Here is a 16,046-nt window from a genome sequence, read left to right on the forward strand (position 1 = left end):
GGGGGGGAGACGGTGGATTTTGAGGCAGTAGACATGCAAAAGACCGTAGATGATGAAGGGGGATGAAAAATAACCCGTTCGTGTGGTTCCGACTTGGGCACGGCCTCCGCCAGGACATCGCCGTTCTCCGCCACGATGATCGGAGAGCCTGATAAGGCGACGGTAGGCTGAGGGAGACGGCCACCGTTTGTGAGGCGTTCTAGTTGGCCGTCAGTTAGTGGAAGACATCCGCTTGCCCTTGGTCTTCGACGGTACCTCCTTGGAGGCGTTGACCTTCCCGGTGTTGATGGGCTCGCCGTTCATCAGGCAGCGCTTGCCCATGGTGGCGTGGTGGTGCTGCATTGGGGCTGTAGTGTGCTGATGCAGCGGAGCAGCAGGACGAGACAGTGGCGCGAGGAAGAAGGAAGCGGAAGAGGTGAGAGCGTAAAGCCCTCCCTTCTCTGTTCATTCCCCTTATATAGGTGTATGGGAGGTTGAACAACGACATCAATTAACGCCACGTGGCAAGCTATCTCTTCGTATCCTGATAATAGCGTTGAAGGCGCATGGGGATCGCGGAGTCTGCCGTTAACTGCTTGTGGGAATTGAGGCGCACATCGTTAGTTCATGGGACGTGGCCTTGGTGGGGCCCACTCCCACATGTCACTTTGACCGGCGGTTCAGGTCTGACACATGGTCCGGTTTGACTAGCTGATGAGACCGGTCTGGTCTGATGAGCAAGTCTGACACATGGTCCGGTTTGACTAGCTGATGAGACCGGTCTGGTCTGATGAGCAAGACTGGACAAGTTGCATTTTTAAATGTCATGTGGGAATTCGGCCCGCGAGGATCGGATGCGTGGGAAACTTTTTGTGGCGCTGGTCAGCTATCTTCATCAACAATTCAATACCGAAGCTGTTCATGCAACTTCGGAAGTAGTCCGTCATTCGAAGGCCGAGTGCGAGCAGATGTTGTTAGGGAAAGCTCGAAGAACCAGTTTCAACCTCGGCTAGCTGAAGACAATGTGCAGTTCGGTGCTGGTCAAGGTGCAACCAAGTTTGTAGACCGATTCGGGGGTTACTGGCGGTGTTACCGCCCAGGGGTGTCGCACCTTGTCGGTTGCCGGCCCAAGGGTGCCCCTATGCCGGTTTTGCCCTAGGCCATCAGTACAGCCCACAGGCCTTGTAAGAGAAGACTCTGGAAGCCTTTCCGTCAAAGACAAGGAAGCCAGAGCCATGGTGGACTCCCCTCCACGTACGTAGCCGACTAGGTTGTGTAACCCTAGGGACCTCGGTATGTTATATAAGCCGAGGCCGAGCTAGTTGATAGATACATTACAATCCCTTGGTTCATACCTGTACTTTGTACACCCCAATCGCAATATACACAACAGGAGTAGGGTTTTACCTCCACCAAGAGGGTCTGAACCTGGGTAATCTCGCCTCCTTGTTTCCCCTCCGACAATCACCACGCCGGGATACCCTACCGAGGGATTTGCCGGAATCATCTCCGACCGTTGGCCATTGGAGCCTAGTCAAGGCCAATATATAGATGCATGTATAAAAGAAGAGGAATATAGAAGCGAGGTTCCAATTTTTTCTCCAAGTTAACCACATGGTATCAGAGCAGGGTTGATGGAGATGCTCTATCCTGATGGCTGCCGGCAGCGCGTCAGTATGACGACCTGCAGATCGACGATGCTAGGAAGTCAAGTTAATAGGGGGCTTGAATGTGCGCGCGTCCATGTGTGTGTGTGTTTGTCAGAGCCTGATCCACTTAAGAAGAGGAATAGAGAAGTGAGGTTCAAGAAATTTCACCAAGTTAATCACATAGATAAAGTGATTATACGTTGTTATCATTCTTAGTGTGCCTCATTAGTAATTAATAGACACCCCATATATATATATATTCAATATACTTTTCTGTGCGTAAACTTAGGGCTCTGATGATATTTTCTCGTAGGACTTGTATTTGAGGTATCTTAGAATAATTAGTAAGATATTTTGAGAATGAAAAATCAATATAATAGATTGGTTTAAGAAGTATATTGAATATGGGAGTACCATGGCAATGATCTTCATGAAGCATATCTGGCCTGAAGCTAACTTTACCTGAGCAATCATCTGTGGCAGTGAGAACTAGTGCCAATGATCCCCACGAAATTACCATTAGCCATAGTTAGCTTCCATATTTCCATCGGACATTTCACTGTAAATCATATCTGTTGTTCTGGACTAGTAACTAACACATATTTATCTTGAGTTTGACCTACTAGTTCGTGGTGATATGCATTCCAAAGCTCAGAAAAAGTGATATAGCATGGAACTGTGGATGATGCAAAATGCCTTTCGCATCTGTTGTACTGTACATCTTCAGATTCATTAAAACTAACTGTCCTTTTCTTTTATCATTCAGACGTGCTTGAAGGGGAGATATTTCTTCAAAATTTGCCAAGTATTGTGGCTGCTCGTGTCCTTGGTATGACTTGTATTTTTCTTAGAACATTTCTTTGTTGTTACATCAACCAGAAGTGTGATTTTATCCAACTCATTTTATCTGTTGCTGTGGTCTTTATTATTTGTATATATAATATGTATCTGAAAACAAACTGCTGCTTGCTTTCTAGCAAGTTAGGATTAAATAAAGGTACTGGGTAAACAATAAAAGAATGGCTACAGCTAAGGAAATAGTAGTTATAGGATGGTGTCGCGACCTCACTGAGACCGACTAAGAGTCAGGGACAAGCAACCTAAGGAGGTGTTTGTGGAGGGCAGAGGCACCGCTAAGCACACCCGTCGGCCACCCTATGCAGAAGAGCATGAATGTTTGGCCTAGCTCCCTGAAACACCCTGGCACTCCAATGCTTCCAAACTTCCCAGGCCTCTAGGACAGATTCCATATGCTAAAGGACCCCCCTTTCGCACATGTAGTCCCACATCCTTACCATGGTCTTGTCCAGTATCACCATCCTGTTGATATGGTGTGGGGTCAGTTCCACCATGCTGAGAATAACAATGGGAATGATAATGTGTCTGATCAATTGCCTCCTACCCTGGACACCCTCCTACCCTGGTTAGAGACCAACAGCTGCAAGATGGTCAGTCTTCAGAGCCTCCTTCCTCTGTTAAGATCTAGCTGATTGATAATAGTGATGCATATTCAGACAGTGTTAGCGACAGTGCTCCTGATCATGAGAGTGTCACTGTGGACACTGCTTGGGCTAACTCTCCTTTCAGTCTTTAGGAAGCGATGGAGTTGCTCCGAATGGCAAAATATTCAGATTCTTAAATGTCTTTTTCTATTGTTAACATCAGAGCTCCTGAAAAGAGGGTCACTGTAGACATGCAGGATCTCAGCCCACCCTTTCCCTCAAACTTACTGTCAATATGAGTACTTCTGCTGACCTTCGTACTGCCTCTAAGAAGCTTTGCTTTGATCAGAATCTGTCAGAGGACCCGCTGCTACTGCTCCCACAGCATGTTTCCTGCTTTGATCGTTTTGAGGATCGCTTCCAGTATGCTAGAGGTGTTCGGATCACCTACTTCAGGTGCAAACACAAACTGTTCATGTCTCTGAAGCTTCACTCAGGAGGAGCCCTCACATAAGCCAGCTTCATGATGGTCTCAAGACGCCATACCCTCTGCAATCTAAGAAGGGCAAGCTCCCGGGGGTCTCATCTCCTTCCTGCAAGAGGAAGCCCTCTTCTAAAACCTGGAGTTGGACATCACACCACCTTATTGCCAGCCTGCACCTTATCTGCCCCTGGACACCATCCAGGCCACGGGAGCTGGCTACTGTGGCATCCCTCCAATGCAGCAACGCTTCAGCTTCCAAGGATTATCAATGAAGATGTGGATTGATGGCCTTGGTGGGACGGGCTCCTTTGTGTCCTTCAAATCTTTTGGTTTCTTTTAACTTTATCTATGTTATCACTGCTGGCCTATAGCCGTTTGCTTATGTGTCATGTTGGGATTGCTTTTGGATTATCTCATTTGCTATGGCCATGCTGTTAGGTGTATGTCACTGACGGACAGCTCTGCGGCTCGTCCTTGCGATCTCTAACTGTTTAAATATGGATAGAAATGTTTCCTGTGGAGGTGGCCACCGAACTTGGAGTAGGAGCTGGCGTGGGGCTGTTGGGAGGGGAGGCACCGGGAGGGGTAGGGGTACGTTAGAGGGTACGAGCTATAGTTATTCAACTGAAACTACAAAAGAAGTTGTTGGAATAGTCAACCAATTACTCTTGCTAGAAACAAAGCAGTTGAAATGTTGAATCGTGGGACATCTGATTTAGTTTTCTCCTATCAACATGCATGTCCACATATGGTTGACCTACAAGATATTACTTGCATGCTTTAGAATTTTGCTGCTGTAATTATATTGGCCTCTAGACCTTATATTATCCTGGGTTTGAGTGTTTTTTCATAAAAACAACAGTATTTCCTGTCCTGATGTGTTTATGTGCAATTTTTTATTTTATTTAACAGATCCCCAGCCAGGAGAGCAAATATTGGACATGTGTGCTGCTCCAGGAGGGAAAACAACAGCAATTGCTATCCTTATGAGGGACAAAGGGGAGATTGTTGCCCTCGATAGATCTCACAATAAGGTAATTCATTATGTTAGATTCAGCATATGATGTTGCTTTGAGTTAACGTTGGCATCTGAACTTATGTGGTCATGTTTCTCCCCTTTATGTTGTGTCCGGGTCATGGCTTGATGCGTTATATATGGCTTCATGAAATATTCTTCTTTCATGACAAAAGGCAAATATAAACTACAGTGGTTTGTGCTGGTCTTTTGTGGAACTAGAGAAGGGAAGAAAAGATTGCGAATCTTAGGCTTTGATCGGATTGGTAACACAATAATGCATGCTCACCCTCATCTGTGTCAATGAGCTCTGAGCTATGGTTGATTTATTCTGGGTTGGGTGATCCTCTTCTTTAGAAACACCGAGTACAACTTAAAAGCACACGTGTACATGCACCTACAAAAGAATAGTCATAGAGCTTTAAGATTGATGAAGTCACCACAGGCGCCTCGCTATCGGCAGGAAGCCTCTCATTGAAGGAACATCATGCTTGATGAAACACACATGGCTGCAAACTTGGGGTTTGAACCCTGGTGGGCTAGGGGTACAATTAGCCTTCCCGCCATCCAACCACAACTTGGTTTTATGGGTTGGGGTGATCCTGGCTAGGACTTTAGTCTGACTCTTACTGTAGGATAACTCAATTCTAACTCCATTCTTTCCTAATCGATGATCTGACTCGTATGCAACATGGATGCTTTCTGTTTGCTTCTCCAAAAGGCTAAAGCTAGTGCTCTCATCCTATTAGACCTTATTCCATTTCTTACCCAGATTCAGTGATTTGGGTTTTATCTCCTATAAAACAAACCACTTTGCTTAGTCCGGCACGCTCCACCTCAAAGCTTGGCGCTGCTGCAAATTGGAACTAAAGAGTGTCTGCTAAAAATTGGACTTTGTTGCGCTACGTCAGATATATGTGTCTCCAAAAGGAGTTCACAACATTTATTGAGGGTGGAGGACCAATTAAATAACAGAGATTCTTGTGATAGATAATCTTATGACGCTGTGGCATGTCAAGGGAATTTTGCCCTATGGAGAGATCACATGCATGCATGTTATGCATGCATAATCGTCGACCTCATGCTTGCATCATCGGCTTTAATTGCTAAATCCAAGTTTTCAAAATGATTTATCACACATTGTTAATCCAATTAGTGACCCGTCTTCACCTGTGAGTTTGTCTCGACGAGGGGCTTCAAAAGTAGTAACAACTACTTTTTAAACCCTAGAAAAGTGATTGTTACTGTCAGAGTAATATATAAATAGCCGTACCCTTTGTATTTTCCATGTGGCTATTAATTAGAAGAAAGACTGTTTCAGACGTCTACAATTGAATAGGAGTGCAGACAACATAGCAAAGTACAAGATGGCAAGGAAGATGTTTGCGGCGCGGGAAGACTACAATGCAGCGCCACAACGTACTACTCCCTCCCTTCCTAGATATAGGGTGTATAGGTTTTTGAGGAAAAATCTAGATTATATGGTTCATTGTATTTGTTGACAATTTTACCCTTCGACTGATCACATCCCACGCATCACGTCCCTAGAAAAAAAGGAGATGCTTTATTAGGCACAACCCCAACCCATGCGGTTTCTGCATGCTGCGTGTAGGTTTGTTAGTAAAAAAATTAGACGTGGTGTAGATCTTGCAACTACCCCTTAGTTTTAGGAACGAATAATCTTGTTCCTTTTTCTTGTTCGTTCATGTGAACAGATCGAGCTGCCGGTTGTCTTTCTTCCTTCCTTCGCATGGACAATCAGCACACCAAGGAGGCAACCTCCCATCCCATGGAGCCGCGACCTCCCTTCTCAAGGATGAGGAGATCAAGCCGGCAGACTCCATTCCATTGGACAAACAACAAATCAAGCCGATGACCGTGCCATGCATCATGTGTCTTAAGTGCCCGGGACGACGAACGACTTAATGAATTGGTTCTTGGACTTGGCATCCTATAGGTGTACCGTCTATGGCGAGATATGAGTTTTTGTTCGAGCCGCTCTCAAAAGAATCTTCAACGAGCAGCTCGGAGTTTAAGCCTTTAGTCCCAAACAAGTTGGGGTAGGCTAGAGGTGAAACCCATAAGATCTTGCAACCAACTCATGGCTCTGGTACATGGATAGCAAGCTTCCACGCACCCCTGTCCATAGCTAGCTTTTTGGTGATACTCCAAGCCTTCAGGTCTCTCTTAACGGACTCCCCCCATGTCAAATTCGGTCTACCCCGCCCTCTCTTGACATTCTCCGCACGCTTTAGCCGTCCGCTATGCACTTGAGCTTCTGGAGGCCTACACTGAATATGCCCAAACCATCTTAGACGATGTTGGACAAGCTTCTCTTCAATTGGTGATACCCCAACTCTATCTCGTATATCATCATTCCGGACTCGATCCTTCCTCGTGTGGCCACACATCCATCTCAACATACGCATCTCCGCCACACCTAACTGTTGAACATGTCGCCTTTTAGTCGGCCAACACTCAGCGCCATACAACATTGCGAGTCGAACCGCCGTCCTGTAGAACTTGCCTTTTAGCTTTTGTGGCACTCTCTTGTCACAGAGAATGCCAGAAGCTTGGCGCCACTTCATCCATCCGACTTTGATTCGATGGTTCACATCTTCATCAATACCCCCATCCTCCTGTAGCATTGACCCCAAATACCGAAAGGTGTCCTTCCGAGGTACCACCTGGCCATCAAGGCTAACCTTCTCACACCTAGTAGCACTGAAACCGCACATCATGTACTCGGTTTTAGTTCTACTAAACCTAAACCCTTTCGATTCCAAGGTTTGTCTCCATAACTCTAACTTCCTATTTACCCCCGTCCGACTATCGTCAACTAGCACCACATCATCCGCAAAGAGCATACACCATGGGATATCTCCTTGTATATCCCTTGTGACCGCATCCATCACCAATGCAAAAAGATAAGGGCTCAAAGCTGACCCCTGATGCAGTCCTATCTTAATCGGGAAGTCATCGGTGTCGACATCACTTGTTCGAACACTTGTCACAACATTGTCGTACATGTCCTTTGATGAGGGTAATGTACTTTGCTGGGACCTTGTGTTTCTCCAAGGCCCACCACATGACATTCCGCGGTATCTTATCATAGACCTTCCCCAAGTCAATGAACACCATATGCAAGTCCTTTTGCTCCCTATATCTCTCCATAAGTTGTCGTACCAAGAAAATGGCTTCCATGGTCGACCTCCCAGGCATGAAACCAAACTGATTTTTGGTCACGCTTGTCATTCTTCTTAAGCGGTGCTCAATGACTCTCTCCCATAGCTTCATTGTATGGCTCATCAGCTTAATTCCACGGTAATTAGTACAACTCTGAACATCCCCCTTGTTCTTGAAGATTGGTACTAATATACTCCGTCTCCATTCTTCTGGCATCTTGTTTGCCCGAAAAATGAGGTTGAAAAGCTTGGTTAGCCATACTATCGCTATGTCCCCGAGATCTTTCCACACCTCAATGGGGATACAATCAGGGCCTATCGCCTTGCCTCCTTTCATCCTTTTTAAAGCCTCCTTGACCTCAGACTCATGGATTCGCCGCACAAAACGCATGCTGGTCTCATCAAAGGAGTCGTCCAGTTCAATGGTAGAACTCTCATTCTCCCCATTGAACAGCTTGTCGAAGTACTCCCGCCATCTATGCTTAATCTCCTCGTCCTTCACCAAGAGTTGGCCTGCTCCGTCCTTGATGCATTTGACTTGGCCAATATCCCTCGTCTTCCTCTCTCGGATCTTGGCCATCTTATAGATGTCCCTTTCGCCTTCTTTCGCGCCTAACCGTTGGTAGAGGTCCTCATATGCCCGACCCCTTGCTTCACCAACAGCTCGCTTTGCGGCCTTCTTCACCATCTTGTACTTCTCTATGTTGTCTGCACTCCTATCCAGGTATACGCGTCTGAAGCAATCTTGCTTCTCCTTAATCGCCTTCTGGACATCATCATTCCACCACCAGGTATCCTTATCCTCGCTTCTCCTTCCCCTGGACACTCCAAACTCCTCCGAGGCCACCTTACGAATGCAAGTCGCCATCTTCATCCACACATTGTCCGCATCCCCTCCTTCCTCCCAAGGGCCCTCCTTAATGACCCTCTCCTTGAACGCCGAGCTTAATGGGAACATGTAGGATTTGATCGGTACTCTACTTTTTGTTAGTAGTAATCCTTGGGAACATGTATCTAAAACTAAAATACATCTAGATACATCCATTTCTCCAACAAGTATTTCCATACGGAGGGAGTATTTACTTAGCTAGGGAGTAGTAGACTAGTGGTAGGCTGGCTGGAGCTTCCTTAGTAAGTTAGTGCATGCATTTAGACAACAATAGTCAATTTGGTTTTTGCATGTACCAGCAGTTGCTAGAGTCGCATGGTCGGTTTGCATAGGAACCGACTTCCCCGGTACTATATATATGCCTCTGGGCAGCAATATGTTAAACAGCTTCAGTGAACCACTTTCCTGTCCACACTAACACTTTCGATGTGTTCGTGATGTAGGAGTTCAAGATTATGACATGCCGGTTTGAGTATGAATAAATTTATTTTTGTATGTGTACTCTACTTTTGATGTGTTGCCGATGTATTCATATAGCTCCACATGACTTTGAGCGTGCACATGTTAATCATCATATATATATTATTGCCATTGAGTGTAAAAAAGAGTTAAAGCCAAGAAGAAAAACATTGAATGGAACACCATTATGAGTAACACTAATCCGATTACATTATTGAAGACCCTTGACTAAACCAATTCGGAGTTCAACGCGAAACACTAAGAGTTGAACGGGAAACCGCTCAACGACATTATCATGGTAAGCACTACACATCCGGTGAAGATTCAGTGACATCGTTAACAATGCTTGGAGCGCATAGTAATGCCACCGGGAGATCGCCTAGCCTCTCTCCCAGTTCTTGCCAAGCCTCTCTACCAGTTCTCCCGAGCCTCTGTCCCGGTTCTCGCTAGAGGCTCAGCGATCTCCCTGTGGCATTACAATGCGTTGCAAGCATTGTTAATGGCCATTGGATCTTTATCGGATGTGTAGTGCCTACCATGATAACGTTGTCGAGCGGTTTCCTGTTCAACTCTTAGTGTTTCCCGTTGAACTCTAAATGGGTTTATTCAAGGGTCTTCACTAATATAACAGGATTAGTGTTACTCATAATGGTTACCCATTCAACTCTTAATGTTGTTCTTCTTGGCTTCAACTTTTTTTCTACACCCAGTGGCAATAATACGTGTATGGTGATTAACATGTGCACGCTCAAAGTCATGTGGAACTGTATGCTTACATCGGGAACACATCCAAAGTAGAGTATATGCATGACAATAAATTTAGTCAAACGAACATGTCATAGTCTTCAACTCCTACAATCGGGAACTCATCGAAAATAGGAAAGTAGAGATACGGCAATAATTTTATTCATGCTCAAACCGGCATGTTCTAATCTTCAACTCCTACATCGGGAACACATCGAAAGTAGAGTACCGGTCAAGTCCTACATGTTTCTGTATTTGCTTTTCTCAAACTCTCTAATCTTCAATCCGGCGTCCGAGTCTCTACCATTATTTTTGTCGGCGCTGCCTTTATACTCCGAGCTGCTTGTTGAAGATTCTTTTGAGGGTGGCTCAAACAAAACTCGTATCTTGCTGCAGACGGTACACTTGTAGCATGCCAAGTCCGAGAACCAATTCATTAAGTCGTTCGTCGTCCCGGGCACTTGAAGACGCATGGCACGGTCGCCGGCTTGATCTGCTGTTTGTCCAATGGAACAGAGTCCGCCATCTTGATCTCCTCGTCCTTGAGAAGGGAGGTTGCCTCCTTGGTGCGCTGATTTTCCATGGGAAGAAAGGAATAAAGACATTCGGCTGCTTAATCTGTTTAGACGAACGAACAAGAAAAAGGAAGGAACAAGATTATTGGTTCCTAAAACTAAGGGCCGGCTGCACGATTTGCACCATGTCTAATTTTTTTTCTAACTAACCTACACGATGCATGCAGAAAACACACGGGTTGGGGCTGTCCTAATAAAGATGTATGGTACTAGGTTTCTTGTATTTCTTTTTTCGGATTCCTAGTTTATCTCCTAAGGTCATGTTCACATTGATGTGTTAGAAAGCTTTGGGAGATGTCAGCACCTGAGCAATAAAAAATCTGTCATGGTGCACATGCACATGAAAGTATGCCTTTATTTATGTATTTAACATTTAGCATGTGCTCCCTGATGGTGTATATCTTATGTATCTAACATTTATCATGTGTTCCCTGATGGTGTATATCTTTATCCCGAGAATCATATTGTCATTGTAATAACATAAAATTATATTCCAGGTGATGGGTATTTTGAAGTTGGCTGATGAGATGGGCCTAAGTTGTATAAGAGCTTATAAACTTGATGCTCTCAAATCTGTACGGAAGGCTTATGAGGAAAGAAATCTTGGCGTGGCTGATAATTGCTCTGAAGCAATTGTGACGTTAGCGGAGAACTCTGGCCCTATTCGTAGTATAATCGCTGCCAGGGTTACGACTGCAGCTGAAGACAGCTCAACTGCAATAGTTGAGCAGACTGGTAAGCAGCATGCCAATTTATACCCATGTATTCATTTTTCTTCACCACATCAGCTCTATTCTGTGCATCATGTTTCTTGGATTCTTTTTGTTCACATGATGGTATCATATGGATTTTTCAGATCTCTGGATAACATGGATGTTTTAATGTTCCTTACGTATTTCTAGTTTGGATTGAGAACTGTGTCTAAATTTGTTTGAATTATTTAGACACTAACCTAAATTGTTACACTATTTCCTGCAGCGGCAGCAATTGTATTTGTTGTACATGTTGGACACTGTATATGTTGGTCTTTTCCACTATTTTGGAATTTTATTTTTTCTTTTAAATGATGGAAAACCAGATGCCAAAAGGTATGTTAGCAAGGCAGACCTCAGGAAGAATTTAAGGCGAATGAGGAACGGGACAGGAAGAAGTAACTGCTCTGGAGGTAGAGTTGAAGACTCAAAAGGATTCTTTCCAAGCAGCTTTGATCGTGTCCTCCTTGATGCTCCATGTTCTGCACTTGGCTTGAGACCTCGTCTCTTTGCTGCTGAGGTAAGGGACTACTGTACCTAAATTGCGTATATTGTTGATCGTTAAATTGCACTTTACATTCTTTGCATCACTATATGTTTCAGTTGTTTGCCTATATACAAGAGCAACAAAACAAATAATCATAATTTATAATTACTATTCGTATTATATTTTATATTATAAAATAAACTCAGATCTTTCATGTTTAACATAGTGACAGCTAGTCAAGCTTCAATCCATTATTAAGTTTCATGCACCAACTAGTAGGACCAGAAGTTGGAGAAGGTTGGGCCTTCACATATACTTGAACACCTACATGTGGAAGAAAGAGGGCAAGCAAATATTTATTTAAAATGTGAAAGCCAAGACTTGAGCCTAGAGGTTTGGGATTAACAAAGCTTGGAGGTGACGTACTTTCAAAACAACTCGCTATCAGCATAAAGAACTAGGCACTCTGAAGTCCCTGACTTCTCATACCAGGAGGTACCGGACCCAATCGGGCACCCTACGAAAATGATTTGGTAGATGTTGATCTTGTATGGGCCTGGTCCATCACAACTTAGGCCCATAGGGCCGAACTCGTGTAAGTGACTTAGAAGAGGAGGGCTGATCAATGTTTGGAGATGAGCGCATAGAGACAAGCTGTTGGTACACCTCTCCTCATTCAACATGGTAACAGACGCCGGCAGGCGCAGGCGACAACGGGGCCTGACGGGAAGGCGGCTAAGGGGCTCATCTCGGCAGCGGGTACTCATCTCGCGGCTGTGCGCTAGCTAGCGGGGAGGTCCGCAAGTGGCTGCGTGCGAGTGCGGGAGACGTGGAGGTGGCACGTGAGACGGTGGCGGGGCCGTGCGGGAGACACGTCGACAACGTGGCTTGGTCAGAGGAAGACGCTTATGCTGGTAGAAACTGCTGCTACTAGAGGCTTGTGTTGCTGCTGTGGCTGCTGGTTCTATGTGGTTGTGCAGTGATATCATGGACGAGAGTAATGGATAATCCATTTTTCATTTTTATCTTGCATCCAACAATATTTTCCAGGTCTCAAGATTTTCTTCATCATTAGCGCATCCCTTCTGGAGACCCGACCCTGTAGAAGAAATTAGTTCTTCTTGACCACCCACATTTGTAAGGGTGGCTGAGAAGCATTGTATCTAAGTGCGCCAATTGAGAATTTAGGCATTGAAGCAAATGCATTTCTCTTCATAGAGGGGTTAGTATAATCAAATAAATATACTGAGAAATTCTTCGAAGATTTGTGAACATAGTGGTTCGAAGAATAATGCACATATTCATTAGACCAATGATTGTTTCCCTACGAACTGAGGCATTAGCACGACCATAAGTGGGTCTGCGACCATTTGAAGACTTTGGTCCATATGAAAAATTTGCCCTTAGGTTTTTCTTCATCAATGGTGTCATGACGACATTCACCTGAATACTTTCCAGAAGGCTTTTGGGCATCTAGATTTTCTTCATTGGTGGACCATTCCTGTAGTTAGTTCCAACAAATTTGGCGAATACTTCACCATTTTGATTTTTGAACAGTTTATAGTTGGAGTCAAATGACTCAATAGAGACATAATAAGTAGCACAGTTATAGCCAAACAAAGTGGATGGATTGATAGGAGGTCGTTTTGCAGGCATCCAGGTGGTTTGGGGGTACTGCTCAGGTTTTCAATAGGATCCATCTCCATTGATTCTTCTTTCAAATGCAATACCCTCTTTCCTAGGGTTCTTCTTCAAGATTTGCTTCTTAAGCACATCGCAAAGGGTTTGATGCCCTTTGAGGCTTTTGTACATGCCTGTCATATACAATTCCTTCAACCCTGCATTTTCGTCAGTGATATTTGTGGCTTTCTCAGATGAGGGGTTAGTAGCCTCCGAAACAGTTGAAGAAATTGCTCTTTCAGAAGCATTTGAACATTCAGTAGAAGAATTTGCGTTTTCACGTTCAAGGCATTTCAAGTATGGTGACACAAATTCTTCATGAGCGGTACTGATCTGTTGAGCGAGCAAGGCATCGTTCTACGTTCGAAAATCATCATGAGACGCTCTCAGTTTTTCGAGATCTCCTCTGAAGAAATTCATAGGAAAGCTTCTCATGATTGCCTGAGAGGGCCACATGACGACTTTGAAGTTCGTCATACTTTGATCAAAGACTTTGAAGATCACCAGTCAAAGATTGATTTCGATCCAATTCCTCATCCAACAGATCATCGCTTTTGTCTAGCAGTTTTTGAATCTTTTCCATAGTAGTTTGCTACTCAGTTGCAATTTTAGCAAGTTTTTTCATACCTAGGTTTATTTTCACATCCAGAGTCATCTTTACTGAAAGTATCAAAGTAGGCAACACGTGAGGATACCTTGGCGCCTTTTGCCATGAAGCAATAGATGGGAGCAGAGTTGTCGTCACAGGCCTTAGCGTCGGTGACGTAGCCATTTTCTTCATGGTTGAAGATGGACTTGGTGACAAAATCGGCAGCGAGAGCTAGGCCCGCCACAAGAATCTGACTCCTCAGATTCCTCAGCTCCCTCTTGATCGGATTCTTCCTAAGAGTCCATTTCCTTGCTGATGAATGCACGTGCTTGCTAGAACTGCTCTCTTGTATGATGAAGACTTTGAAGAAGACATAGGATTTCTTCTCATCAGAACTGCCATCCTTGCTCTTCTTCTTTGATTCCTTTTCCCAGAGAGGACAGTCAGCAATATAGTTGTCAGGCTTCTTGCATTTGTAGCAAGTTCTCTTGTAGTCTCGAGCAAAATCTTCTTCAGTTTTCTTCGAGTCATACTTTGAAGACTTTCCAAAGCGGTTTTTCTTTGAAAACTTCTGAAATTTCTTCACCATCATTGCAAGTTCTCTGCCAATTTCTCCGGGGCCACCGGAACTGCAGTCAGATTCTTCTTCAGATGAAGAAATTGCTTTGGCTTTTGCTTTTGCCTTCATGGCGCGAGGTTGTCCATAGCTTGGACCATACATGTCTCTCTTCTCAGCTTGTTGAAATTCATGAGTATTGAGCCTCTCAAGAATATCAGCTAGGTTAAGTTGCTTGTAGTTAGGACTCTCTTGAACCATCAGTCCCAAGATGTCAAATGAACTGTCAAGCGATCTCAACAATTTCTGCACCACCTCATGTCGGTGATGTCAGATGCGCCAAGAGCTTGAAGCTCATTGGAGATATCAGTGAGGCGATCGAATGTTTGTTGGACGTTCTCATTGTCGAGCTTCTTGAAGCGGTTGAAGAGATTGTGAAGAACATCCACTCGGGAGTCATGTTGAGTTGAAACCCCCTTGGAGATCATATCCCAGATAAGATTTGAGGTCTTCAAAGCACTCACTCTGCCATACCGTCCTTTGTTCAGATGCCCACATATGATATTCTTCGCTTGAGAGTCAAGTTGTTTGAATCTCTTCACGTCATTAGCATTGATACTCGGTCCAACAGAGGATACCATTCTCGACGACAAATCAGAGATCGTTGTCAATAGCCTCAAGATGCATGCACATCTTGTTCTTCTAGTACGGGTAGTCTGTGCCTTCGAAGATAGGGCACGCAACGGAGACTTTGATCATACCTGCGGTCGACATAACTAAAACTCCAGGTGGTTAAACCAAAATCACACAGAACAAGGGAGTACCTTGCTTTATACCAATTGAAAGCGCAGGTAATCTTTCGGGGGTGAATGGGAGATTTTTACAAATTCATCAAAGTTGGTAGAGTTTGACGAATAACAGAGTGACGAAATAGAAACAGAAGGGAAACTAAATCATCACAGTGAAGCAAAACAGGTGCACATGATAGATGCAAATGAAGAACATGCAATCATACATACATTCAAAAGTAAACATGATGAACTGAAGGAATGAAAAGCATCAAGATGAAAGTCTTCAGAATGCAAGACACAAATTCTTTAAGTGCACAAGTACTGAAAGTAAAGGGTTGAGGAATTTGAAACCAGGTTGGCTCGGTGAAGACACGGTGATTTGTTTGACCAGTTTCAGTTGTTTATCAACTGTACGTCTAGTTAGGGAGGCTGAGATTGAACTCAGGAGACACCAAGTCTTCACCTTATTCCTCTTGAGCTAAGCCACTTAGACCCCGCCCAATCACTCGTGGTAAGTCTTCAAGGTAGACTTCCAAAACCTTCACAGATTCGTTCTATGGTACTCCACAAATACTTCTTGGATGCTCAGAACATGACTCCTAACCGTCTAGAAGAATGATAGTCTTCAAAGGTAACAGGCGTCGGATCACACATAACAATCTCTTCAGTGATGCTCAATCACTCTGGCTTTGGGTGTTTGGGTTTTTCCTCACTTGAGTTTTTCTCAAGTTCGTTAGAGGAAGGGTTGCTCTCAAATGACACTTGTCGAT

At 44.3% G+C, this 16,046-nt stretch overlaps 1 protein-coding gene across 2 annotated transcripts in view; it reads left to right on the top strand.

Moving 5' to 3' along the window:
• The window catches only part of LOC119329510 (tRNA (cytosine(72)-C(5))-methyltransferase NSUN6-like), a 35,131-nt gene that overhangs the window by 5,316 nt on the left and 13,769 nt on the right, over positions 1-16,046 (top strand). For both annotated transcript variants that reach the window (XM_037602574.1, XM_037602573.1), the window contains exons 5-8: positions 2,395-2,457; positions 4,467-4,588; positions 10,919-11,156; positions 11,500-11,693. In XM_037602574.1, the coding sequence (XP_037458471.1) occupies positions 2,395-2,457; positions 4,467-4,588; positions 10,919-11,156; positions 11,500-11,693 (617 nt within the window). The remainder of the gene's footprint in view (positions 1-2,394; positions 2,458-4,466; positions 4,589-10,918; positions 11,157-11,499; positions 11,694-16,046) is intronic.

This window comes from Triticum dicoccoides, chromosome 7A (genome assembly GCF_002162155.2).
Source record: "Triticum dicoccoides isolate Atlit2015 ecotype Zavitan chromosome 7A, WEW_v2.0, whole genome shotgun sequence".
Lineage (NCBI taxonomy): Eukaryota > Viridiplantae > Streptophyta > Magnoliopsida > Poales > Poaceae > Triticum > Triticum dicoccoides.